This window comes from Periplaneta americana, chromosome 2, assembly GCF_040183065.1.
Source record: "Periplaneta americana isolate PAMFEO1 chromosome 2, P.americana_PAMFEO1_priV1, whole genome shotgun sequence".
NCBI classification, from domain to species: domain Eukaryota; kingdom Metazoa; phylum Arthropoda; class Insecta; order Blattodea; family Blattidae; genus Periplaneta; species Periplaneta americana.
The window spans coordinates 99,904,527-99,931,973 of NC_091118.1; the positions used below are offsets into that span (position 1 = coordinate 99,904,527).

The 27,447-nt window shown below is 33.4% G+C and overlaps 1 protein-coding gene and 1 long non-coding RNA gene across 3 annotated transcripts in view; one reads left to right on the plus strand and one right to left on the minus strand.

Annotated features, from left to right (window-relative positions):
• The window catches only part of HDAC1 (histone deacetylase 1), a 58,094-nt gene that overhangs the window by 30,388 nt on the left and 259 nt on the right, over positions 1–27,447 (minus strand). Inside the window, exons 2-4 of the mRNA XM_069818188.1 lie at positions 7,917–8,029; positions 4,085–4,202; positions 1,692–2,047 (exon numbers count right to left, since the gene is read on the minus strand). Coding sequence (XP_069674289.1) covers positions 1,692–2,047; positions 4,085–4,202; positions 7,917–8,029 — 587 coding nt within the window. The remainder of the gene's footprint in view (positions 1–1,691; positions 2,048–4,084; positions 4,203–7,916; positions 8,030–27,447) is intronic.
• Positions 1,921–26,404, plus strand: LOC138694460 (uncharacterized). 2 transcript variants are annotated; one of them, XR_011330938.1, is made up of 3 exons: positions 1,921–2,058; positions 10,822–10,960; positions 26,200–26,404. It is a non-coding gene; the product is annotated as an uncharacterized lncRNA (long non-coding RNA). The 2 variants fall into 2 exon arrangements; XR_011330939.1 differs by lacking the exon at positions 26,200–26,404 and adding an exon at positions 18,732–19,651.

The window sequence follows — 27,447 nt, forward strand, 5'->3', positions numbered from 1 at the left end:
TAAAAATTGGAGATTTTCACAGGGAAATGAACACTGAAAATACACCAAATGGCTTCATACAATGTTAATTCCAAATTTACCCCCTAACTCTGTTCTAGTTATTGACAATGCTTCATATCATAATACACAATTGGATAAACCTCCAATCTCAAATTTGTTAAGAAAAGATATGCAAGCCTGGTTGGTGAAACATAACATTCCATTTGATGAAAACAGTTCCAAAACAAAGTTGTACGATTTAATCTTTGCCAATAAGCCAACAGAGAAGACCTACTTAATTGACCAAATATTAGCCAAAAACAACCATACAGCCTTAAGACTTCCACCTTACCATTCTGATCTGAGTCCCATTGAATTAATTTGGAGATACGCTAAGCAATGGGTTGGTAGTAGAAATACTACTTTTAAAATAAAATGTGTCTATGTTGTGTCGGCAAAGATTTGAAGAAATCGGCCAAATGGAATGGTAAAATGTATGTCGTAAAGTGGAGGAAATTGAACGAGAGTATTGTGAGAAAGATGGCATCATGGAAGAAAGAATTGAGAGGATTGTGACTGAAGACAATGGGATGGAAAGCAGCGACAAAGACAACGAATGTGAAAATGACCCAATGGAAAATGAAAACGAAGACATGGCAGGTATGGAAGAAATGGAGGATGATTAGTTGTCGATTTCGTAAAATGTGTGTGTTATTGTGTGACATTTAAAACATTAACAGAATGTCACTATTATATCTGGTAACGAGTGTACTTTGTCCAAGCATCAATATACTGTAAACACAGAGTGCAATTTTTTTTACAGTTAATACCAGTAGCTAGTAGTGTGGGATTTAAAAAAATTAACAGAATGCCGGCATTATATTTTGTCTGATAGCGATTATACTTCCAGTAAATAAAACAGTGTTTGTGTTATCGATGACATCTGATCCTGCTAACTGCCTGACACTGCAGCAGTTATGAAGTATACTGTACACTGCCCATCCATATCTGGTGAGTAACTCGCATCTAAGTTCCATTACAAATTTCCATTCGCCTAGAACAAATGCTATGCCTGTACAGTAATTTTTGTATAGGTACATTAAAACTCAATAAGCAACATTGAATATGCCCAATTATTAAAATTTAATATTTTGCATTCGGGAAAATGAGTTTGGAATATTGCAGTCGGGATTCTTTTCTTTTGGGGAATTGTTATTCAGGATATTCAATTCGGGATTTTGTACAGAAATCAAGTAGTTTATAGGTTATGTTCCAGTTAACAAAATGAGCAGTAAGGTATGGTCTCTGCATTATAGTACAATCAAACATATGTTCAGCACACTGGAAATTCCCATACAAGCACTTGGATTCTTCTGCAGTCTTAATTTTGAATTGTTCAAAATAATCTTCAAATTTGCCTTGACCAAATATAAATTGTGTACCAATAAAGTTTTGAAGAGTATACTTTGCATTCATTTGGTCATACACTTAAGGAAAATATAAATTTCTGGTAACTGAATCTTTACACTTTCAGTCCAGCATGAATTCCACGTGTTCATTAATTTTTAATTGAACCTATAAGCTGGGATGTGTTGTATATGAGTTTGTGGATCGCCAGTTCATATGCTTATTCATTACCTACTTCTTTCTTAAGATAGGAAAAATTACCATGCAAATTGTTAAAATGTTTGCTGAAAATGTACGTGACTTACTCTGAGGTCTCCAGTTCCAGGGAAGTATTCGCCATACTTGTGGAATGAAACTGTCATGACTCTATCTGTGGTGTAGAATGCTTCTTCGACACCATCTCCGTGATGCACATCAATGTCGATGTACAGCACTCTTTGATGGTACTTGAGGAGCTCCAAAATGCCAAGTACAATGTCATTGACATAGCAGAAACCTGATGCTTCAGACTTTTTGGCATGATGCAGGCCACCACCCCAATTGATGCAGATTTCAGATGCCTGCTTGTTTAGCTTGACAGCAGCAGCAACTGAACCTCCCGATGACAGCTGGCAGAACTCATACAGTCCATCGAACACTGGACAATCTTCACCCACATTAACTGAAACAAAGGTAAAAGATCTATATGTTTAATTTCTTCTAGTTTTTATTCAGATTCAATATCTAGTCAGATACAAATGCCTACTGTGTACAAGATACACCACTCAGAAGGCAGAGTATTTTTAATAATAAAAAAAAAATATATATATAAAATCATTGAAGACATTATGGTAGGAAAAAAACCACCCCTGCCCACCACAGAATTTCACTTTAACTCACTGAGACTTAACCCAGATCTCCTGCACGAAAAATAAATGTAGCTCATATTCATTCAGTTAATGGTATATCTACAATGTAAGTGTGTCTCACACTATCTATAGCATTGTGATCTGAAGCATCATGATTGCACTCACATTATGGAATGCATGCTGGTTATAGTCCTCACAGAGAAAGAAACTTTTTCACGAAATTTCGGCCAGGTATGCGATCAGTGCACACTCAGCATCGTGATGAATATAGAGAACTATGATAAGTAGCAAAATTTGCTCCCACAAACCAGCTATAACAGCTGGGGGATCATCATGCTAATCACAAGATACCCCCATACTGGTTGATCATTCACCTCTGCTGAGGTATGTGGATGTGAGGCCAGCAGTCGGTTGGTCCCCTCTATCGGCTGTCATGCACAGGCATACTATAAGGATTGTTTTAGTTCTGATTTGTATTGAAGTATGAAACAGGGAAAAAATGCGCGATGCTAAGCTTCCTAAACACAAATTAACACAACACCACACGTAAAAAAAAAAAAAAAATCATTAACTGAAGATACTCCCAAAATGCTGCAAAGCTCCGCTCCTGTCAGAAATGCACTAAACTATTTTATTTTGCAACATTTTGTTTGCTGTTTGCTTTTGAGCAAATTATCTTCGAAATTTAATTTAGAATTACAATTCCTGTTTCAATTCACATCCTTTAATTCAAAATTACAATTTCCAGATGCTACAGATTTATTTTTAACTATTGTTGTTTTGTACATAACTACAGATATCTATTAAGCTGACTTCTGAGTGGGTCATATCAAACAGGACAGAATACCTTTGTATGATAGAAGATTTTGACATTAAAAATTAATGGACAGAGACCTCTTGAAAAACCTAGGATAAGATAGAACAAGTGAAGCAGGATGTGGAAAGAAGAGGAAAGTTAAGGCTGGAATTAATGAACGAGAGCATGTGGAATGATCGACAAAACTGGAGGATGATGTTTCACCTTCAATCCCCATAACTGGGTACATGAGAACATATGATGATGATGATGATGATGATGATGATACAGCAATTTCAAGAAGTAAAAAACTTCCTGAAATTGAACACAATTCAAACAGAAAGTGATTAAATATTAATACGTAAGTAAATAAATAAGTAGTTTAATTGCCATTATACAGTAAATAAATAAGTAGTTTAATTGCCATTATACAGTAAATAAATAAGTAGTTTAATTGCCATTATACAGATAGTGCCTGAATATGGAATATAAATATTATAATAGTATGTAGGTAGGTAATAATGATTATCGGTATTTAAAAATGTAATGCAACATTTTAGTGTTAAAAATTATGTTCGTTTTACTTTCTTAAATTCCACAATATTAGAGCAGAAAAAAGGAAATACAAGTATGAAATTTATTAATCATGTTATAGACAATGGGAGTTCACATATTATCCATCATTAGGATCAAACACTAGAATATAATGTCACAAGCAGTGGTTGTAATATGCATCAATAAGTATTCTGATAGTGGAGAAAAGCACTACAAATACCAGCAGTGATGGCACAAAATCTCTTCTTCTTTTTTTTTTTTTTTTTTTGTTTAGGTATACCAATAGGAAATTTGATGACACAAAATACCACTATTTTCTCCTTTTCGACTACTGATTACAAAAATGTTTTTGACTGTATTTTGTAGTAATTTTATATCTTAAACCTCAGTAATGTATTCAATTTTGTGATTAAACTGATAAAGATCTTCTCTCTTACAATTATTATGGACATTTGAAAGCAATATTCAAATTTATAATTTATTTATTCTTCAAACTTACACCTCTGCATCTGCTTGTTGTATTCTGACATGTTGTCAGGTCTGATACTTCGTAAGAAACGAACATAATCATCACTGTGGAACTTCGTCATCTCATCTGCTGTGGCTTTGTGTGGACGCTGCAATAAAAAAAAAGGTTTCGTCTGAGAAATTACTGCATCTATGTATTGTATTGTATTGTATTGTATTTATTAACATTCCATGGTATTCATACATTGCTTCACAGCTAGAATATGGAACAAGTCAAACAACTCAATACTATTATAAAGTCTTAATTTATAGTCACAGTCTAGATGAAATATATACAGACGAGGTTTACAATATAGTCTACTAGTACAATACAAAGTTTTAGTATCAATTTCATGAAGCGTTATTGAATGTAATGAATTCACCTACATAATAAAGCCGTGAGAAATTAGGTACTTCTTTAATTTAGCGCTAAATAATCTTATGTTTTGAGTTTCATTTTTTATATCGATAGGAAGGCTATTAAAATTTTTACTGCCATATAACGCACTACTTTTTGATAGCATGATAGACTTGCCGATGGAGTATGAAAGTCATTTTTTGACGTGTATTTATGCTATGAACTGTTGATTTGGTTACAAAGTTTTCATGATTACATATGAGGAAGATTATTAATGAAAAAATATACTGACAAACCATGGACATTATTTGTAGTTTTTTTTTAAATAGTCCTACACAATTCCCTAGATTTGGCACCTACTATTATTCTAATTACTCTTTTTTGTAATAGGAATATACTGTTACTATCTGTGGAATTTCCCCAGAATATTATTCCAAAACTCATTACTGAGTGGAAAAGTATATTGTTTTTAAGGTATTGATATTTAAGTTACTATCTTTTGCATAGATTTAATGGCAAAATATGCTGAATTTAGTTTGGGGGTAATTTCTTTAATATGATTTTTCCAATTTAACACATTATCGATTTTTAAGCCAAGAAATTTGGTTGTTGTTGTTTCTAATAGGGATCTATTGTTAATTATTTATTGCGCTTGAAATTTGCGAGGTTGAATTTGGACAGGATTTAAATTGAATTATGTTAGTTTTGGGAATCTGTGTGATGATATTATTAATTTTCGATCCTACAGAATTCTCTGTTGTGGTTATTATTTATTAATAACAGAGAAAAATTCGATCCAGCACTGGCGATCGAACACAGGACCCCTAGTTCTACATGCTGGGTGCTTTACCACTGAGCTACGCTAAGGCTCAATCCACAGTACCAGATCGAACTCCTCTGCATTTGTTTTTTTTTCCTCCCCCTTTTTACTCCAAGTTCGACATATATTATGTCTCCATATAGGAGCACACTCATATGAGCGACTTGAGTGGCCGGGAACAAACAGTTGTGTGTAGAACTAGGGGTCCTGTGTTCGATCCTCAGCATTGGATCGAATTTTTCTCCATTATTAATAAATAATAACCACAACAGAGAATTATGTAGGATCAAAAATTAATAATATCACATAGATTATTACATAACAGTTTCTGGCTGTTCAAGTCACTTATATGAGTGTGCTTCTATATGTTGTTGTTGTTGTTTAGTCAACTGCCCGAAGATAGGTCTGAACCTCATAAGTGATACAACAATGCACCACTTATGAGGCAGTAGGCCAGGAGATAATGGGGTAGGGTGGCCAGTTCCCCCCCCCCCCCCTATTGCATACATCGCCAATTAGATACATATTACACTAATCAGACTTCAGATGTATACAAACAATTGTTCTTTCTTTGACACATATCGTCAAGTGAGATGTTTCTATATGATGACATAATATTGTATACCTATGTAGAATATAGAGTAGGCCACAAAAGGGGGAAAAAAAACAAGTGCGGAGAATTTAATCGGGTGCTGTGGATTGAGCCTCGGCTTAGCTCAGCGGTAGAGCACCCAGCGTGTAGAACTGGGGTCCTGGGTTCGATCCCCGGCACCAGATCGAATTTTTCTCCGTTATTAATAAATAATAACTTATGGAAATGTCGTTATGAAATACAATTATTTCGAGGGCTTAGAAGGAATATTTACTATCAGATGAGAAAAGGTCACAGAATCATTAAATTAAATTTAAAATCGCTGAAAGAAAAATTGGGATTCTTCTTAAAAAAAAAAAACATGAATCATTTAAAAACTACAATAATATATGTACAGCAAAAATACTGATTCTAAGCTATGAAATAATACACAAATGTGGAAACATTACAAGAAGGATGCCTTAGCAGGGCAATTTTAAAGTAAGAATCAGACTTTTAAACTCTATTTTTTTGTCAGTGAAATGACTTGTTTGATGTGAAATTCATACTGTGTGGCAGGAATTGGGTATAGGGGTGGAAGGCCAGAAAGCTTGGTTTCACATCTTTGGCAGAAACAACAAGTTCTTTCCCTTCTTTCCAGATCTGTTTATAAGTCTGTTATCCTTTATCATCTCACTGATATGACAATAGTCATTTTAGAAAATACTTACCTATATACATAGCTTACTTAGATTTGTACAATACTAACAAGTTGTACTTCTTCATGGGATGCTGATAACAGGTAACAGAAATGGTGAAATTATGGCAGGGAACAGAATACAGAAACATGCTCCAACATCATCTTTGCTCATTACTTCATTACAAATTTCACTTCCATTCCAAATTTTAACATGCATCTCTATCATGTAAAGCTGGCAGGATACAGAACACCTCGAGAAAACATGTTTCAACATAATCTTTGCTCATTACACTTGAAATTTCAACCCGAATCTCTACCATGGAAAGCTGATGCTGACATTATTCCACTAATAAAACAAAAATCATATTTAAGAGAAAGGGAAGTAGAAATACCATTAATATACGGATGTCTACCAGAAAGCTTAAATTTTGTTTATATCCCTTGTACATTAAAACACAGCACAGTCAATAATTTCGTGCAACAATGTTGTGCATTACAGTCCAATACACTATTCTTTGTAACATGCAATAAATTAGTCTATACACATGGTTGTGTGGACTCCGCTGACTCATGTGAACTACAGTGAAGTGCTTAAGTGGCACATAAGATAGTTTGAATGATTACTTGTATATCAGTTACCTGATTGAATAGTAATTTCATAATGTACAGTCCCACACTATAGCTACATGGTCTAAGGTGTCATGCCAGAATGAGCAGTGGTTTGAATCCTCAGAAGGGAAGAAATTTTCTCATGAAATTTCAACCAGTATATATGGGACTGATGCCCATATGTGATGAATTTGGGTAGTTACAGTGAGTAGCAAAATCTGTTTTGTACACCATCTACAACGGCTGTGAGGACCATTGTGATAATCACACGTTACCTCTGTGCTGGTAGGATGATCGTTCACCTCTGTTGAGGCATGTGGATGTGAGGTCTTGGTCTTTTATAAGGACTATGGATTATTATTATTATTATTATTATTATTATTATTATTATTATTATTATTATTATTACCCATATTCTAAGATGACTTGTTTCCAGCAATAAACTGTATATCATTGGTGGAGGTGCATCACATCTGGAGGAAATTACTTCAATGGTGAATGTGTATAGGATCCTCCAACTATATTACTAGTGTTCACAATGGCAGAGCACGAAATTATCAACTCTGCCTTCAATTTTTTTCATAAATTGATGTTAATAGACGTTTAATATGGACTTGAAAATGAAGTCTTTAGTTCTTAATAATAAAGCATATGATAAAAGTCCACACAACTGTCCATTTTCATACGTTATGCAATTAAGATACATCAGGCTAGCCCTTGTAGGTTAGGTGCCTAGGTATATCAGTCAAGAAGGAATAATACTTACATAGATTTCCATTTTTCTGTAAAGCCCATAGTTAAGCAGTAAATTGTGGGTCATTCTTATTCGGTGTGGTTTCATAGGATGGCCCTGTCCATAGTAATAGTTGCCAATGTCACCTGAAAACATAGTACACAGCATGTTATAAAATTAACTGTAAACAGCAAGAAGTTTGCCATATTTACGCACATAAAGTTTTAATGAAATGCAAAAGAAAGCAACATGGCAATTTAATTCATAATCACAACCAATCACGAATTTCTGTTGATTTTTGTCCCAGTGGATATATTCTACCTACAAATAACCCATTAGATACAGAGAGAATAGTAGCATTTGGGGCCATCATGGTGTGGTTCCTTTACTGCGAGAGTTCAGGTGTAATTATTACAGAGTTAATTAAATAGACACCAAGAGATGCTATGTCAGTCATTTTAGTTTAGAGTTTGGTAGTGAGTTGACGTGTTCTGTGCATATGATTTAGAATTTGTTAGTGACTTGACATGTTATTCAGTTCCATGTTGAAATTATTGTTAACACTGTGCGTAAGTTTCATGTTAAATTAAAATACAAAATGATTTGACAGACATAATAACTGTAGGTCCTGTCAACGAAGTCAAGCCGACAGAAAAGTTACTTTCTAACACTGGAAAGTAAATAACTCTAAAAAAGAAGGATAATGGGTTGATGCAACTCAAAGCTGTTGAGAAGACAATGCATCTTGGTGAAAGATATTCGAAAGCTAAACCCTAGTCCTCCAGGCTGTGGGTTGTGCATAGTCTGGTTCCCTCCTATGTAAAAATAAATCTTACTCATCAGTTTCAAACTTAAATAAACAGTAGGCTAACTCCAAAGAGAAAAAAATTAAGCATACTATTATATTACAATAATTGTAATACTACATAATTGTTTAATTGTGACTTTACACTAAGCTAAAAGGTCTATTGTAATTTTACTCAAATTTTGAATCTTAAGAGTTTTGGTCCCTTTACTGTATTTTGAAACCATTGCTCATAATCTTTCATAAAGAAGTCATTCATTCATAGTTTTCTGCCCAAGGACAGGTCTTTCACTGCAAACCCAGCACTCTCCAATCTTTCCTAATTTCTGCCTTCCTTTAGTCTCCGCATATGATCCATATATATCTTAATATCGTCCATCATCTGATATCTCCTTCTGCCACGAATTTTTCTCCTGTTCACCATTCCTTCCAGTGCAATTGTGCCCTAATATTTTACCTTGTTTGCAACATTATACAGATATGTATACCTAAAGTAAATTAAAATTGAATTACAGTAAAGCATCGAATATCCGAAACAATTGGGGACTGGGGGGGGGGGGGGGTTCAGATAACTGATTTTTTTGGATAACCGATCATTTACGAAAACAAATTGTACCAGTGTCATAAGAGCAGTATGAAAGAAAGAAACACTGATATAACACAAAACTGTACATACAGTATATTTTGTATCACACGTCTTACAAATAACACAGAGAACTGGCTAGCCTAATTTGACAAGTTAAAAATGGTCATTAAAGCAGGCGTACAGTTTAGGAAAAGAAGTCCAATTTTTTTTTTGCTTCAAAGCTGAGACTCGTTTTTTGCCAGTAAATCTCACAAAGAGCGCTAGCAAAACTTCTACATGGCCCGCAAATTTGAATTTGCCAACTAGAATGCTTTCAGTTAACCGATGTTTCGGTTGATCAGTATTCATATAATCGATGTTCTACTGTATTTTACTCCCAAATAATGGCTATGAAGAATTTTATTACTTGTGTCAGAGTTGACATTATCATAAACACAAACCATAGGTAGAAATGTTTGTTTTTCGCAATCCGCAATAAAACCAAAACAGTTTCTATTGCTCCCATAATAAATACGTTAATACTCGTATATTAATGTACATGGCCGTCATAAGATGCATTTTCAAATTGCGAAATAACGCGAATTTTACCTCATCTTGCGAAATAACACCAATTTTGCTTTATATTAGTTTTTTTATAAATTCATTTATGAATTAATTAGCAAGATAAGTGAAATAAGTAATAAAACGTGAAGCGAATTTCATTCATCAAAAAATTGAAACTATGCCAATTCATCCTGCATCCAACATGCTACTGATTGCTCTGACCACAGTATACTGTGACAATGTAATTATTACATCATACATTTTACTACTAAAAGAAGAAGCAGCATCAGCAGTAGTATTCATAATAAAATGTAGTGGTAATGTCGGTGGAAAGAGCTTAATAGTATTCATAGTGAAGCTATGGTAGTACAATTTATTCCATTAATGCCATCACATTTTGAAGTTGTATTGACATTCAGTACTTCATTCCCTTCCACTTTTAAGCTAGAAAATATATATACAAGTCACAGAGACAGTCACTTCTATGAGCAGTGGCTCTCTGCTGCATGTCTGAAATGTTGGCATACATCGCAAATGAGTTCTACGGCACAGTTGCTATTCTAGCATGAACATCACTGAAAATGGGAATACACATAGATTTTTCCAGACCGTGAACGTCATTTTTTATTGGATTCCATTTAGTGTAGAGTACAATGATTTGTAATTTAATATGTTTACTTATCTGGAATTTAATGAACAATATGTATGCACACACATTTTAACAGATTCCATACATGTAGTGTAAGGCTCAATATTTTGTAATTTCATGTATTTCATCATCATCATATCCTTCCAAGTATTAGTCCTTGAAGAATTGTTCTGGTCTGAATGAAACACTGATGCTCTCAAGCCATCTCTTCCTCGGATGATCCAAAAATCTTACGCCACATGGGTGATATTGCATGATGGCTTTAGGGATCCATGTTTTAGGCATCCTATTTGATGATCCTGTCAATTTTTCTGGTAATCTTGGATGTAGCCTAGCTCACTGGTGTCACTTTCAGATTTTCCAGTAGGCCTATATCTTCATTTCTTCCCTGATCCCACCTGGTGAAGCCTGCAGTTCGCCACATGAAGCACATCTTACTAGTTGTTATCCTTCTCTCGTCGTACTTCCACAGGAGCCAGACATCACTGCCATAGGTAAGGACAGGTCTTTCGAGTGTGTTATATAATTATACATAGGCTATGTATGTTTGTGTACTAAAGATGGTTTTTGAAGACTGTATTAATTATACCCATACATCTGTTGTAATTATAGATTTTTTCCGATCTCTCTAATTATTCCAAAACAGTGAGTTTATATCCAAGGTACTTAAAAACATTTAGGTCATTCCATGAAAATGCGACATTTTCACGAAAAAGAAAAATCTCACGAATCTCTGCTTGTTATATGTCATTTTTTTTCGTTATGATCCGAATTTTTTAATCTGACAACACTGATTGTGTAACAACACGTATGTGGGAGAAAAAGCACAAAGAAGTCTGTGGTTTAAGAGCGCGAAATTATCTATTAGAAATCACATATTTGAATGCACATCTCTTCTTCTTCTTCTTTGGTTCTACAGCCGGGTTCCAGCCTTGACCGCCCCTGAATGCACATTTAAGGCAAATAAATCATTACTTCTGTACGTTAAATTCAATTAATAATGAAGTGCTGACCTTTGTTAATAATTATAATGCATAGAAACCGTAATACGATTATTTCGTGCTTGATTACAATTATTACAAAGAAAGGTTGAGAGTTTGTGTGTCATGCTCAAATAGAAATTTGTTTATATTTCTTCAAACCCATTTCATTTTTAAATGTTTCATAAATGTAAAGGTGAGACACATCACATAACAATCAACTTCATATATGGACAACATTTTGAATTATGTACAAATTCTACAAGAAAAAATGTGATACACGTAACACAATGACCATGACACACGAACAAAATGAAAGCCTACATTCTAAAAATGTTATGTTCGTGTGTCACTAAAGTTTATCCTCAAATCCAGTTACAATTTCTGTTGTTTTTATTTTTTTATTGGGTTATTTTACGACCTGTATCAACATCTAGGTTATTTAGCGTCTGAATGAAATGGAGGTGATAATGCCAGTGAAATGAGTCCGGGGTCCAGCACTGAACGTTACCCAGCATTTGCTCGTATCTGGTTGAGGGAAAACCCCGGAAAAAACCTCAACCAGGTAACTTGCCCCAATCGAGATTCGAAACCAGGCCACCTGGTTTCACGGCCAGACGCACTGACCGTTACTCCACAGGTGTGGACTTTCTGTTGTTATTGGAAGTCTTTACGTCTAAACATAATTGGTAGTGGAATTTCAAATACTTATTGTTGATCTAGATAATTGTGTGTATGGCACACGCATCTGCGCCTTTTTTTTTTCAATGTACATATACTGTAGGTTAAACACTCTTGAAAATGTGTGTTCCATAATATTGTAAGGGGGAAAGAAACTGACACACTACCCCATTATCTCCTGGCCTAGTTGCCTCATAAGTGGTGCCTTCTTGATATCACTTATGAGGTTCACACTTGTCTTTAGCCAGTTGACTAAACAACAATTGTAAAAATATAGTGTGTAGGCCTAAAATTAGCATAAAACATTTAATTTATGCCTAAAGTTCATATAATATATTTATTTTTTTAATTCCTTGAATTAAAAACTCACAAAAATTGGTTTATGTTAATTTATTTCATATAAAAAACATTCTTATACAGTACATTTTTATGGTAAGTAGGTAGCCACCATATTAGGCCTATTTATAAATAAATTGGTGTACTTATTTGCACATTAGGTAAATGGTATTAAATTTCTGATATTAATTTAAAATCGTTTTATTTAATAACATTAATTAACTTACCCTAGGCATCATTTAGCAATTCTAAAAGATAGGTTTTTTTTAAATCTATATTAGTTGTTCTATTGATATAAAATATTTATACATTTTGAACATTTTTTGATAGTATTTTCAAGAATTTAAGTTGGGCTGATTACTTGGTTGGTTTTTTTCTGAGGTTTTCTGCAACCGAAAGGCAAATCTATGGTGAATTCTTGGCCTCATCTCCCCAAATAACATTTTGCTATCACCAATTCCATTGACACTAAATAACATAGGCGTCGATATAGTGTCATTAAATGATCAACTAAAAAAAAAGACATCAAATATACAGGTGAAGTTACAAAAGCTTGTGGTGGCGAAGAATTTAAAGTGTCTGTGATGATGTCCAAGGAAGGGAAGTACTACAAATGGCTGACATATTGGTATATTCGTCACATGACATTACACAAGAAATATCACCACATATGGTTGTAAATAACAGTGGATACTTTAATAAATTTATTTGTGTAATCTAGTGTTGTTTTGTATAATAAGAACTGTAGGCACAGTGTATAAGTCTTTCACAAGAAGCACTTAAAACAATTAGTAACCAACACGACAGAAATGTTTGTGTGTCACAACATATTTGCAATATTTTATTTCTTAATGGCACTGTTAATTTTTTTTTTAAAGTTTGTGATTTAGCAGTTACATGTACTACACAAGTGTCTTAATTGTTTGGAAAACAACTGGATGCATTTATGTCATTTGGCACAATAATATGAACTTTTTCCATTTTGGTAATAAATCAAGTGGCAAGAAATTTTCGTGTGTCACACAATTCAATATTTCATATTTTTCACATTATTAATTATTCCTTTTCATTAAGAATTTGTGTTTATATTTAAGAATGCTTATGTTAAAAGACAGTAATGTCTTTTTCATGAACTACGAAGTATTTAATTAAATATCCTGTGAAGATCATAATTAGTTACTTCAAAAATGTTACGTGTGTCACTATGGAATGACCCATTTACTCTTTCCAAAATTGTGTTGTTCAAACACATTCTGGTAGGTATTGGGTCTCTCCCATGAAAGATCATATCTTAGTTTTCTCGAGGAGATTTCCAAGGAATACTTTCCTGCAATTGACGCTAGGTGGAATAATGAGCAATGTAAATCATCTTCAGATGTGGCAAGTAATACTAAGTAATCTGCAAACATCAATCTGTCTGATCAGTATACAGCCAGTTCCTGAATTCTTTGATCATGAAATTCACGTAAATGATAAAGCGAACAGGTGAAAATCCACAGTCTTGTCTCACACCAATATCAATTGGTTTCCAATCAGACAGTTTATTTGCAATTTTTATGGAAATTAAATTATTTTTGTACAATTATATATACTGGAAATTATTTGATACGTCAAAATATCAAATAATATATTACAATTTATCTGATTAAAAGCTTTTTTGAAATCGATAAATGCTATATGAGTTGCTATGTTCCCATTCACTATGTTTCTTAATAAGAATTTTCATTGTAAAACAGCCATCACAGTATGATCGTCCTTTCCTAAAGCCGAATTGGATGCACTTATGCAATATGGAACCAAGTCCAAAATACAGCTTTTGAGTTGCAGCTGTTTTAGCAAATCGTCACAAATAAAATTCTACATCAATACTATTACGAAAGTAATGATTGCATTATTAACATCCTGAAATGCTCTTTCAGATCAATGGTGTAGCTCGCATCAGTATTTGACTCACACAGAGTAGAAGACCAACATTGGAGTTGGTTCCATATTGCTTATTGCAAAAATGGATATTGGCACTTGGTTCCTACTTGTGTGATTCAAATGAGTGAGAGATGAGGCAACATTCTAGTTCAAATCCATGTTTAACACTTTATTATTGGAAAACTAAACATCCGAGACACTAATTGTGAAATTACAAATCAAATTTAAAAAATTTATATTCATTAGCATTTGTTCCTACATTTACTTATCATTCCAAGGTGAAGTCAAGGGGACCATCGATTCCATCAACATCATCCTCAATGTTAGGATCTGAAATCAGGTTTAAATAAAACTGTTTCGCATCATCTGGTATGAGACGCATTATTGACTTTATGTCTTGCAATTTTGGCAGTGACACAGGTTTACCATTTGGCCATAAAGGTACCAGGAACCCTGCTAGGTCTGGAGCAGACTTTGGACGGCGTTTGTTGATATTTATTTCAACAAAGTTTTCATCAAAGTCTGTGTTCATAAATATTGAATAAGGCTTGTCCTTTGTAGTTCTTATTTGACGGAGTGGCAACCATTTAATTTTGGTGTTGTCTGTGTCATGTTTTCTGTTGACTTTCTTTGATACATTAACATAACTCTTGTTGCTATAATATAATATAATATAATATAATATAATATAATATAATATAATATAATATAATATAATATAATATAATATAATATAATATAATATAATATAATATAATATAATGTAATGTAATGTAATGTAATGTAATGTAATGTAATGTAATGTAATGTAATATAATATAATATAATATAATATAATATAATATAATATAATATAATATCACTTCTATTAGCAAAATATTGTATTCAAACTCCCATATTTACGCAAAACAAACATGGGAACTGACAGCTTGGAGTTGGTTCTAAATTGCAAAACACTACACTATGGATTCTGTTTTTGGTGGTTGGTTCAGATCTCTCTATAGTGCAGCATGTTACAGATAGGAGTTGGTTCTATTTTGTATAAGAAACTATAGACATTAAGACACATTTTGCAATAGAAATTCAGATATTCATAAAATGGTGGTTGGTTCCATATTGCATAAGTGCATCCAATTGTTCTTCATACAAAACATGTTCATAATGTTTATATAATTTATGTTTGATAATATTAGTATACATTTTATAACCTGAATTTAATAAACTAATTCTTCTATAGTTTTCATAATTTTTTCTATCACCCTTCTTGAAAATAGATACAACTATTGATATATTCCAACATTTAGGTGGGTCTTCTCCAGGTCAAATCCTGTTAAGAAACTGAAGGAAATGCATTTGGAATGATTTACAAGAGTATTTAAAAAGTTTGGAATTTATTTCACCTTCTCCTGGTGATTTAGTATTTTCAATGTCTTCAATACTTCCAAGTAGTTTTTTTAATATTAGGCCTATGGGTTCTGTTTGAGAGTTATAAGAATATTGAATTGGAACAAGGGGAGCATTTGTATACCATAACTCTTGAAAATAGATTAGCCAGGTAGTAGGTGAAATAAGATTAAGTTTTTGAGTATCCTTGTATTTCACTGTTCAGATGTTTCAATATTTTATATGTCTGTGGTTGAGATTTATTTACGTCATTTTCTAAAACTGATACAAATGTTGTCCAATGGTTGTAATGAAGTTTCCATACCTCTCTTTTAGCAATGGCTCATTTTCAATAGTAATCTAATTTATCTTCTTTCTCTGTATACAGATAATTTCTGTAGGTTTCTTGTTTCATATATTTAAGTCGGCCTCAGTAGTGTAGTTGGTATAGCGCTATCTTCTATGCTCGAGGTTGCGGGTTCGATCCAGGCCTAGGTCGATGGCATTTAAGTGTGTTTAAATGCGACAGACTCATGTCAGTAGATTTACTGGCATGTAAAAGAACTCCTAAGGGACAAAATTCTGGCATACCGGTGATGCTGATATAACCTCTGCAGTTGCAAGTGTCACTAAATAAACCATAATGTAAATTTCACATATTTAATTATCTGAAACCTAGTCAGTACTGTACATACTGCATAATAGGTATATTGGTTGATAAAAATAAAAACACAAAACACTACTTTTTTTCATATTAAACCATTTTAACCTAGCGCTATCATATGAAGGGTATACTGAAAGAACAGTCAAAGCCCAAAAATTAAAAAAAAAAATAGGATTTTGGTGGCATATTGTAAAAGAGCTTCTGGGCTGCCATCCTGGCATGTTTGTACAAGAAAAGAATCAATCGTAGTCCACTTTAATGAGGCGTCAAAATTTAGGATCCTTGTGAAGAACAATCGAAGTCCATTGGTTCAAGGAGAGAACAATCAAAGTCCAAATGCAGCTGAAATGTAGCGATATTAATTTCTTTCCTTTACAGTACAGTTGTGCCATAACCAAGACAATTGTTGTCAATAAATTAATTCATTTATAGCACCGCATTGTTGATGTTTAGTCTGCAATAAAAAATCATGGAAGCAAGTCATAGTGAGTGTGATATGTCCAAAAATGTGAAGAAACGAAGAATTGGCAGATTATCTGATACTAATAAGAAGATCCATGCCATGATTCATATTGAGTGAGAACTGCAACTGTCGACACTTGAAATGTTTCGAAAATGGTACTCAAGTTGAACGAAGAAGTATATTAACACAGTTTAACCTGTTAGGTTCTAAAGACAAACAATCAATCAATCTGGAATTTTATTATAAGAACAAATCGCCATTTGCAATACGTCCGATAACTGAGATTTTAATTGGAAAGGAGAATACTCGCACCATTACTATGAGAATGTGCACATAACGCAGCCTGGGTGTCACACATTATTGTTGACAGAAAGTAGAACATTCCATCCTCTGAAAGTGATCCAGGGCCAGAAAGAAGCTATCATACTCATCTTCTGTGGTCCGTTAGCTAAAGCATTCTACAAGAACATCAAGACACAATCAGACATCGAAGATGATGATTAATTCAATTACTGTGAAAGAGGAGCAAGAAATATTGCATTAATAACATTGGGAATCATTATAGTTTAATTGTTATGTAGGACATTTTGATTACTCTTTCCTTGTTTCTTTATGGTGATTTATTCAACTATTGTGAAAGAGCAGCAAGAAATGTGTTAATAACATTCTGCATCATTATAGTTTGATTATAATTGTTATGTAAGACTTTGATTACTCTTTTCTCGTTTCTCAGAACTTTGATTATGATGATTAATTCAACTATTGTGATTATGATGATTAATTCAACCACTGTGATTGTGATTATGATTATTAATTCAACTATAGTAATTGTTGTTGTTTAGTCAACTGTCCGAAGACAGGTTTGAACCTCATAAGTAACACCAATAAGGCAACTAGGCCAGGAGATAATGGGGTAGGGTGGCCAATTCCTTTCCCTCTCCAATGCATACATCGCCAATTAGCTACATATTTCACTAAACAGACTTCAGATGCATACAAACTATTGTTCTTCCTCTCACACATATCGTCAAGTGAGATGTACTGCCTGATAATAGATATACATATCAGCCAGAACGTCAATCAGAGGTAACTATAGTAATCATGATGATTAATTCAACTATTGTGATTATGATAATTAATTCAACTATTGTGAAAGTGCAGCAAAAAATATTGCGTTAATACCATTGTGGATCAATATAGTTTAATTGTTATATATAACTTTGATTGTTCTTTCTTTGTTTCTCAGGACTTTGATTGTTATATAATTGTAAAAAGTTACATTAACGTGCACTGTTGAAAAACTAAGCAACTAAAACTGGTTTAAAGTCAAATTATGGCAGCGTTTTAAACTTAAAAATGTCTTTTACTCAAAACTTAAAAAACGGGACTTTGATTATTCTTTCCGTGTACCCTTCGTATCTTAACACAGTTTGAAAAGCAATATAACATCCTTCACACTCGTCCTTAATTAATGAAACTGGAATTTTTCTCTGGGAATCCAAGCTACGCTATTTGTTCTTTCTTATTATATTGTGAAATTGCATTATACCAACTGAGCATGAACAACTGTGCGATTTAGATGTTGATTTCTCAGCAGAAATTTTGGAGAGCAACAAGAAGTAAGATAATTTATTTGTTACTTCAAATTAAATTCATTGTAATGTTTGTTGTGGTATTTTACTTACTGTTGATTGAGTATTCATATATATCAAGCATAAGTTTCCCACCCATAACATTATTGTGAACATAATACATTGTTTCTTACGTTACCATATAGTAACGCTAGGCTAATATTATGTTGTCACTCATTCTTTGTGCTATCTTGCTTCTAACAGTAAGATCGAGGAGTTACAAGAGAGTACAAGTAACAAGATGAATGTTACCAACAGGTGCGTGAAATACTTCTGGAATTAGAAAACAAAAACTTAGAGCACAAAAGTGGGATCAACAGAGAGGTGCAGATGGCTGTAAAACACTGGTTCTGATCCCAGGCGGCAGACTTCTATGATAAAGGAGTATAAAAGTTGATCCCACACTATAACAAATGTCTCAATTCCTGTTGGAAATATGTTCAAAAATAGCTCAACAAATGCTGTACCTGTTCAAATAAATCCTTTAATGAAAATGTGTTTTCTTTCTGCAAACGGCCCCAGGGAAACTTACTTTCTGGACGGCCCTCCATCTCATTATCTAAGATGCGATGAAGTGGAACATTAATGATTGCGATACCAGGAAACAAAAGACGGTGATGTGCTGGTGAAAACTGCTTTTCTGTGCATACAGCATTCTCAAAATGTGAAGTAGGTTTCTGCAATCCATGTTTTTTTTTGTCATATCATAAGAAATATTTTACCTTACGGCAGAAATATGTGAAAAACACACGAAAAATTAATAGGAAAATGTGTTATATTCATATACAATAATTGAATACCTCCCCGGAAAATGGGTCTAGGTACATAGGGAAACAATGTACCATATACCCTTATTCTGGGGGGGGGGGGGAGGTATTCAATTTTCGCTTTTTTATGAACTTTCGTATGTGTATGAAAGTACACTACGGGTGACTCTAATGTGTTCTATAATCAGGAAATTATGTCTCTTTGTTCAGATATTGTGAAAGTAATTTTCTTATTTTAGTAATTTTTGTATTATTTGGCTGTTAAAGTTCACTTAAATTCAATAAATTGATTGTAAGATGTCATTATAAGGAAATAAATAATTCTTTAAGATTTGACAACATAACCTAGTATTACCATATGGCCACATCCTGTAATTCCACATATTTGCATAAACAGTGGAAAACAAAAGCAATGTTGTGTTCAATTATACCCATTTAATCAGTCTATAATGAAAGAAACTAAAAACTTGACGAAAAATTATTCATGCTTTTAAGGGTTAAATCAACACTTAAAAAAATAAAATAAAATCATTCTCAAATACCCCTAACAATAGACTTCACAACAAACAGCCTTTAGAATTTAAGCCTACTTATGTTTACCTAGGGTGACCTGACCAGCAATTTCTTGGGGGGGGAATAAGCCTACTATTTGCTTCAGTAAACGAAAATCAATGGGTCCTCCTGTACCTGAAGAAACAGTTGAATGCGTACAGGCCAGTTTTTGTGATTTCTTAAACACCAGACTGTGAAACTGATGGATTGATCATAGCCTATTGGGAATGGTGATCACGAACTATCATGGCCTCTATGCTCTCATGACTTACCCCCTTGTGACTTTATTATGTGGGGGTATGTGGACGATTTAGTGTTTGTACCACCATTACCGGCTAATCTACCAGAATTCTGGGCTCGCATAATTAATGCCTTTGTTGAAATTGACAGAAAAATTCTAAATCAAGTGTGAGGCGAACTTATTACAGGCTAATGTGTGCAAGTCACTAGAGGGACACATATCGAGCACCTGTAATATGTGAAAACAATTGCTGATTTTTTCTATGTAACTGTACAGTTTTGTGTTAGTATGTTAATCTAATTTAAGGTTATGTAATTACGATTAACTTTTAACTACATTTTGTGTAAAGAATTCGAAATTTAAAGATGACAAGAGATTCAATTAAAAAATACGTGGAATTTATAAAAAGAAAGAAAAGAATATAATTAATATTCCTAATTATGTCAGGTCAAGAATACAATGCATGCAGTTCTGCGATGTGTAACTTTCTCCATTCTCCTGCAACTTCATTCCTCTTAATCCCAAATATTTTCCTAAGCACCTTATTCTCAAATACCCTTAGCCTCTGTTCCTATCTCAAAGTAAGAGTTCAAGTTTCAAAACCATACAGAACAACTGGTAAAATAACTATTTATTTTAACTTTCAGTTTTTTTGAGAGCATACTGGATGACAAAAGTTTCTCAACCATAAATAATAACAGGCATTTCCCATATTTATTCTGCGTTTAACTTCCCCTTGAGTGTCATTTATACTTGTATTTATTACTATTGCTCCAAGATATTTTAATTTTTTCACCTTCTGAAGCAATAAATTTTCAATTTTTATATTTCCATTTCTTGTTCTGGTCACGAGACATACTCATATACTTTGTCTTTTTGGGATTTACTTCCAAACCTATCTCTTTACTTGATTCAAGTAAAATTCCCGTGTTTTCCCTAACAGTTTGTGGATTTTCTCCTAACATATTCACGTCATCCACATAAACAAGCAGCTGATGTAACCCGTTCAATTCCTGTTATCCTGGACCTTCCTAATGGCATATTCTAGAGCAAAGTTAAAAAGTAATGGTCATAGTACATCTCCTTGCTTTAACCCGCAGTAAATTGGAAAAGCATCAGATAGAAGCTGCCCTATATGGACTTTGCTGTATGTTTCAATGAGACACATTTTAATTATCTAATCGAAATAGTTTCTTCGGAATACCAAATTCAATAAGAATATTATCTAAAACCTCTCTCTTAACCAAGTCATATGTCTTTTTTTTTTAATCTATGAATAACTGATGTACTGTGCCCTTATTCGCCCATTTTTTCTCCAATATCTGTCAAATACAAAAAAATATGATCAATAGTGGATCTATTATGCCCAAATCCACACTGATGACCCCCAATAATTTCATCTGCATTCATAATGCAGATTTAATATTCTCAAAAGAATATTGGACAACATTTTGTACGACGTCAACAAAACTGATAGGCTATTCCTCGAAAGTTAACTCAGTCAGTCTTTTCCCTCCCCCTTAAAGATAGGTACGGTACAATTATGGACTCCTTCCATTGTTCTGGTACAATTTCCTTTTCCCAAATGCAAGTACAAGCTTATAAATTTCGCTAGGTAATGTGCTTCCACCCTCTTGTATTAATTCTGATGGAATTTCACCAATACCTGGAGACTTGTACTTTTTCAGCTTTTCTATCGCAAATTCGACTTGAGAAAGCGTGGGTTCGGGTATAAATGACACAGCAGTTTATATTTGAATTTCGTCCCGATCATTTCTATTTGGCCTATGTACATTTAGTAGTTGCTCAAAATGACAATGGACTAAGAAACAATTTTCTAAGTATAATTTTTTATCTTGGTACCGGTACTGGACACGTTCATACATAATCAAACAGAATATAACAGGAGAAAATGGTTATTTACACAGAAAAGTAGATATGGGTAGTTTCCTTTTACCACCTGTTCTCTACTCTTGTTACCCCTCTATCCCAGAGTCTTGTTCCATTTAGTCAGGTTAGGTTAGGTTAGGTGAAGAGAGGAGAGTGAACTTTCCTTGGGAATTACAGAGAAAATAACAGACTTGAACTGAAATGAATTGGGGTGAAAATGACGATACAGCTAAGAACTCGATCTGCAAACTTTATTATGAGGCAATTTCAATATTCGAATGTTCTTAGGTCTAAAGTTGAATATATCTCTAAAACAATAAGATTGTAGGTACTGATTTAATTTTGTGGTAATTTCATAGATGGGCACATGGTTGAATGTACTATTACAAACTTTTTCATTTTAGAGTTAAATGTTAGTGATTTTTAGTGACTTTTATGTGTCAGTTCTAGATTTTTATACTAGATGTCGCCATGAGTTTCTTTCGATTTGATTGGTTATAGTTGTCATTTGTTCTAGAATTTTCGTTAATTTTGAATGGGTAATGACGTTGTTAGTTGTTCTTGGTTGTTTGAAGTAAGTGGTGTTATATTTTGTCTGATGGCTAAAGCTATTGAAAATTTGTCATTTTAAGATATTTGTGAAAGATGTCTGAACACAGACCAGGGTATTAAATTTTGTGTCGATATTGGTTTAGTTCTTTCGCTAATGAATAGGAATTGTGTGGATCGTTGAGGAGAAAACTGTGGTTTTAAAGGAATTATTTACTGAATTTTTCGTATAAGTGTTCGAAGAGAATTTCATTTTGTGTAAATGCATGGTTTAATTATGCGAAATTGACTATGACAAATTGTTGGTTTGGTTCTTTGTTGCCTGTGTGGTTTAAGTTAAGATTGCCTTGAACCTGTGTCATATTCTGGAAGTGAAGTGGTTGTTACTGAAGACGTCAATAAGGATTGAATTTTGTTTGATAAAGTGATAAATTATTGTTTTTGTGTTTTACTGATTTTTGGGGGTAAAGTGCGGATCAAAACTGTCAGAAAAGTACTGCCAACTATGAAGTTCGAATGCTACCGAACACCAAAAAAATCAAAGATGGAAAATTAAACATATTTTCATTTTTTTGAAGGGCGTGTTCTTCTTTAAAAACATGAATATATGTTTGATTTTCCATCTTTGATTTTGTAATGTTTGGTGGCATTTGAACTTCATAGTTGGCAGAACGTTTTTGGTAGTTTTCGCCTGTCATGTTGAATTTTGCCCGTCTTCTAGAAAATTGCCAATTTTGTTTACAATATTTTTTATAATAGACCTATGTGAGCATGTTGTTTAGTCAACTATCCGAAGATAGGTCTAAACCTCACAAGTGATACCACGAAGGCACCACTTAGGAGGCAACTAGGCCAGGAGATAATGAGGTAGGGTGACCAGTTCCCTTCCCCCTCCATTGCATACATTGCCGACTAGCTACATATATTACACTAGTAAGGCGAGGTCAATTTCTGTTTCCTTGCATACAGTCTGCAACACCTGTTACACAGGTATTAAAAAAATTCGTCAAAGAGAAGACGAATTATGGTGGAGAGTTAGTTCCTCGTATTCTGCTTATACCCGGTACACCTTCAAGTGTTTAGACCTCTATCCTCAGTCAATACCAAATAACTTTGGTGACATTACAAAAGTTTCATGCCAGTGTATACTCATGCTATGCTTTGCATATACGAATTTGTGACGGGTTAGGTTAGGTTAGGTTTGTTTTGCATATACGAATTTGTGCTGGATTTTCAAGGGCTGGGGAAAGGCTGGTGACTTTTTGTTTTGTGATGTCAGTACTGGCCTGTAATAAGAAATGTATGTAATGGCAGATTTTCACTTCTGAAATCGCCAGAACTGTGTGCGCTAGTTTCGATATTAATAGTAAAATATGAATACTTCTTCCTCTTTTCCTGTAGCCTATCTCTTGTTCCTTCCCAACTTGGATTAATAAGGGATAGGCTATATTTTCCTGCTGTAGTCTAATTTCATCAGCATGTTGAATAGGCCTACAACTAGCTAATGGTGGATAAACTGTTCAACTTATTCATGAGAAGAACGAGTGAAGGAATGAAGAGACTACCAGATATTAGTGATTGTGAGGACAGAATAGATAGGGCTTTGGAGAGGTTATTATCGAAGAAGAAGAGTGCAAAAAAGTGAGTGCAAGAAAGTTAGGGGTGGCAATAGTTTAAAAAAAAGAAAAGGAACAGAGAAGACAGTGTTAAGTGTAAGAAGATAGGGTAAGAATGTAATAAGATAGACTATCAAACAATGAATACAAGAGAATTAAAGTGGGGGGGGGGGGGGAAACATCTGAACAAATGTGAAGTGGAATGAGAGAGAAATTGCAAGCGTAATTAAGTGAATTACATATTTCGTGTTTTTCAATGTTATGGGTTGGGAGTAGTATCAGGGGTACTATAACTGTAGGAGTATGATAGAAATAAATATATGGAAAGAGATAATAAAATAGGAAATTTAGGAATGAAGTGAAAAGAAAGAGATAAATATGTAAATAAACAGAGGATAGAAAAAAAAAGTGATGTAAGTGTTGTAAAATAGAGTAAACGGAAAAGTCAGCAAGTAATGAGGAGAAAATAGCGGGAAAACAATGATTAAGAGTAGGTAGGATTTGAGGGTAGAGAAGAAAATAAATAAATAACGCAAATTATTAAGGAAGGAAGATGCAATATTTAATAGGTGAGCGAGAAATGGAAGGGAGACAGTCTAGGTAGGAGGGAGAGAATAGAAGAGGATCGAGGGGGAAGGACATACAGCAATTCAGGCATAACAGAACATTAGAAAGTAATCAGGAAATTCTCGGCAAAGAATACATTAATAGAAAAGAGTTATATGTATTAAAGGGATGGTGGATCGAAAAACAGAAATGTGAAGGTCCACCATAACTGTAAATTGTAAAGCTGACTGACAAATAAATATCATATAGGCCTATCATGTTCAACTTATTCCAACTCCTCTTTATACTAATCTACCTTCCTATCATTAATCTTCGGCCAGCCTTTAGATTTACACGTAATTAGGTTAGAGGCCATGGTAAACGTTACACTTAAGATTATTTTGTCGGTTGTGAGTAGGCCTAAGTTAATACATTAGATTCTATTGATTGTTGTTCTTTGGTCAAGGACACAAATCCAAAATCTTACTTATCTTCATTACAGTCAAATAAATTGCCCTGGACCAAAAAATTTACGGCAATGGTTAAGCTACCACGACTGCTGAAGTTTGTCACTGCTCTTCTGTGTACAGGTTACAGGAAGTGAAGCATTTACAGATCATGTTCAGTCATGGAGAACCAATTCTCTTTGCAGATGATATCATTATCTTTTTATCAGGAAAAGATGTTAATACCATGCGTTTTCTTATAGAAAGGACAAAAAATCAACTACCGCAGTGGAATGGTTTGAGAGAAACAGACTGGTAATCAATAAGTCAAAAACCATAGCCATTTCTTTTCATTATTCACAAAACAATAATTCTGAGTGGCCAGTCATAGAGTATCAAAATGAAACAATTAAATATTCTAACAATACAAATTTTCTTGGTAGGTTATGGCTAAATGAACATTTAAAATGATCTGTACACCTTCAGAAACTAGGGAAAAAATTAAGTAAAATTTGCTTTGTCTTGCAATTACTAATAAGAGCATAATCTATTGAATTCGCTCGCACATTGTAGTTTGCATACTTTCACTATATCCTAACATATGGCATAATCTTTTGGGGTAATTCACCTAATGCAATCCAAATATTTAAACTACAAAAGTGAGCTATTAGAGCCATAGTTCAAGTATCTCAAACTACCAGCTGCAGGTCATTCTTAAAAAAATTAGATATCTTGCCATTACCCTGTATTTATATTTATGAAACCTTAAATTTTATCAAATATAATTTGTATAGCTTTCCTACAAATTCAGACACACACCAGTACAATACAAGAAATAAAGATAATAGGCTATTTTTATTGAAAGTTTTAACACAACTCTTCTTATGTATATAATGGCTACCAAATTATCTTAAAGAAATATCTGCACATAAAAAATTTAAGAAAGCTCTTTACAAAATTTTAATCAAAAACTGCTTCTACAATATGAACGAATTTATTGAAAACTGCCACAACTGAATAAGAAAAGAACGCCTTACTTAAAAAAATTTACTTCCTCTTTTCCAGATCCTGACTTCGAGAAGGGATGTCTTCTCATAAAAGAAACTGACTCCAGACAGTTAAATGAAATGTGATTTGTCTTGTAAAGTGTTGTATCTGTTCTTGTGGTTGTTATTTTGTATGTTGTATTTTAGTTAATGTAGGCTATACTATGTTGTAGTTTAGTAATTGTGTTACTTTTAACATGTCCCATAATATCATGTATGTGATCATTTGGATGCAATAAATGAATATGAATATGTACATGCAGGCTAATGAAAGACGATATCGAAGCACTTGGAGGAAGAAAAAAAACCTGCACAAATTTAAAATGATCTGTCCAGAATCGACCCGATCCCTCTAAAATGAAGGTCCGCTTACAAAACTATGCTCTGGTCGACTAGTATATTTCCGAAATAATTAATTTAAAACACTGTGCTACTTACAGCACCTAGGTAATTATTCATTAACTACAGATGTACGTGTCTGTATTATCCATGCACATATTCAGTTTTTGAAGTCATGTCTAAAAGTTATTAGCTACATAGAACAAACGCTGTAAAATTAAATAATATGAACTCGCATAAAGTTTTTGGAATAATAATAATAATAATAATAATAAAGGCCGGGGTCTTAAATTCGTGAGCTCTGTCTTTCCAGCATAAAACACGTTTTACTTTCAAAGACGAAAAAATATATCTCATTTCCTATAAATAAGTATTTATTTCACTTAGTTAAACTATTATTTATTTTGTGTTCCAAATGTTTGTTCCAAAATATTCAAATATTACAACAAAAATTATATATTTCCTTGCATCACCGAGTTTCAATGCATTATTACAGAAGTATCGAAATATCACAACCATCATGAAACCGTAGTTTCGCGTATAACGTTATATTTGATAGGCACCTTATAACAAGTGTTTCTACTATTATAAATCCTGTATAAGTAACTCACTTCCTCATAATCACAGTACTACAGCTAAAATGTTGCATTTTATAGCCCTGTATGCTTACTAAAACTTTTTGTTTTTACTATTTCGCAAACTTGTAACTTTACACATCTTACACTCCGCCAGAATTTCTACGGTGCCACGACAGTAACCATTTTGAACATTTTTCACCCAAACTACTACCAAAACAATCATTAAGGTACGAAAAAAATTATTATATTCCTGCAATTAATACAAACTAAAAGAACTTCAAAATAAATGTAATTTTTTATTATTTGGCTTACTTTTAACGAATAACGACCTTCAATATTAGAAGGAAATG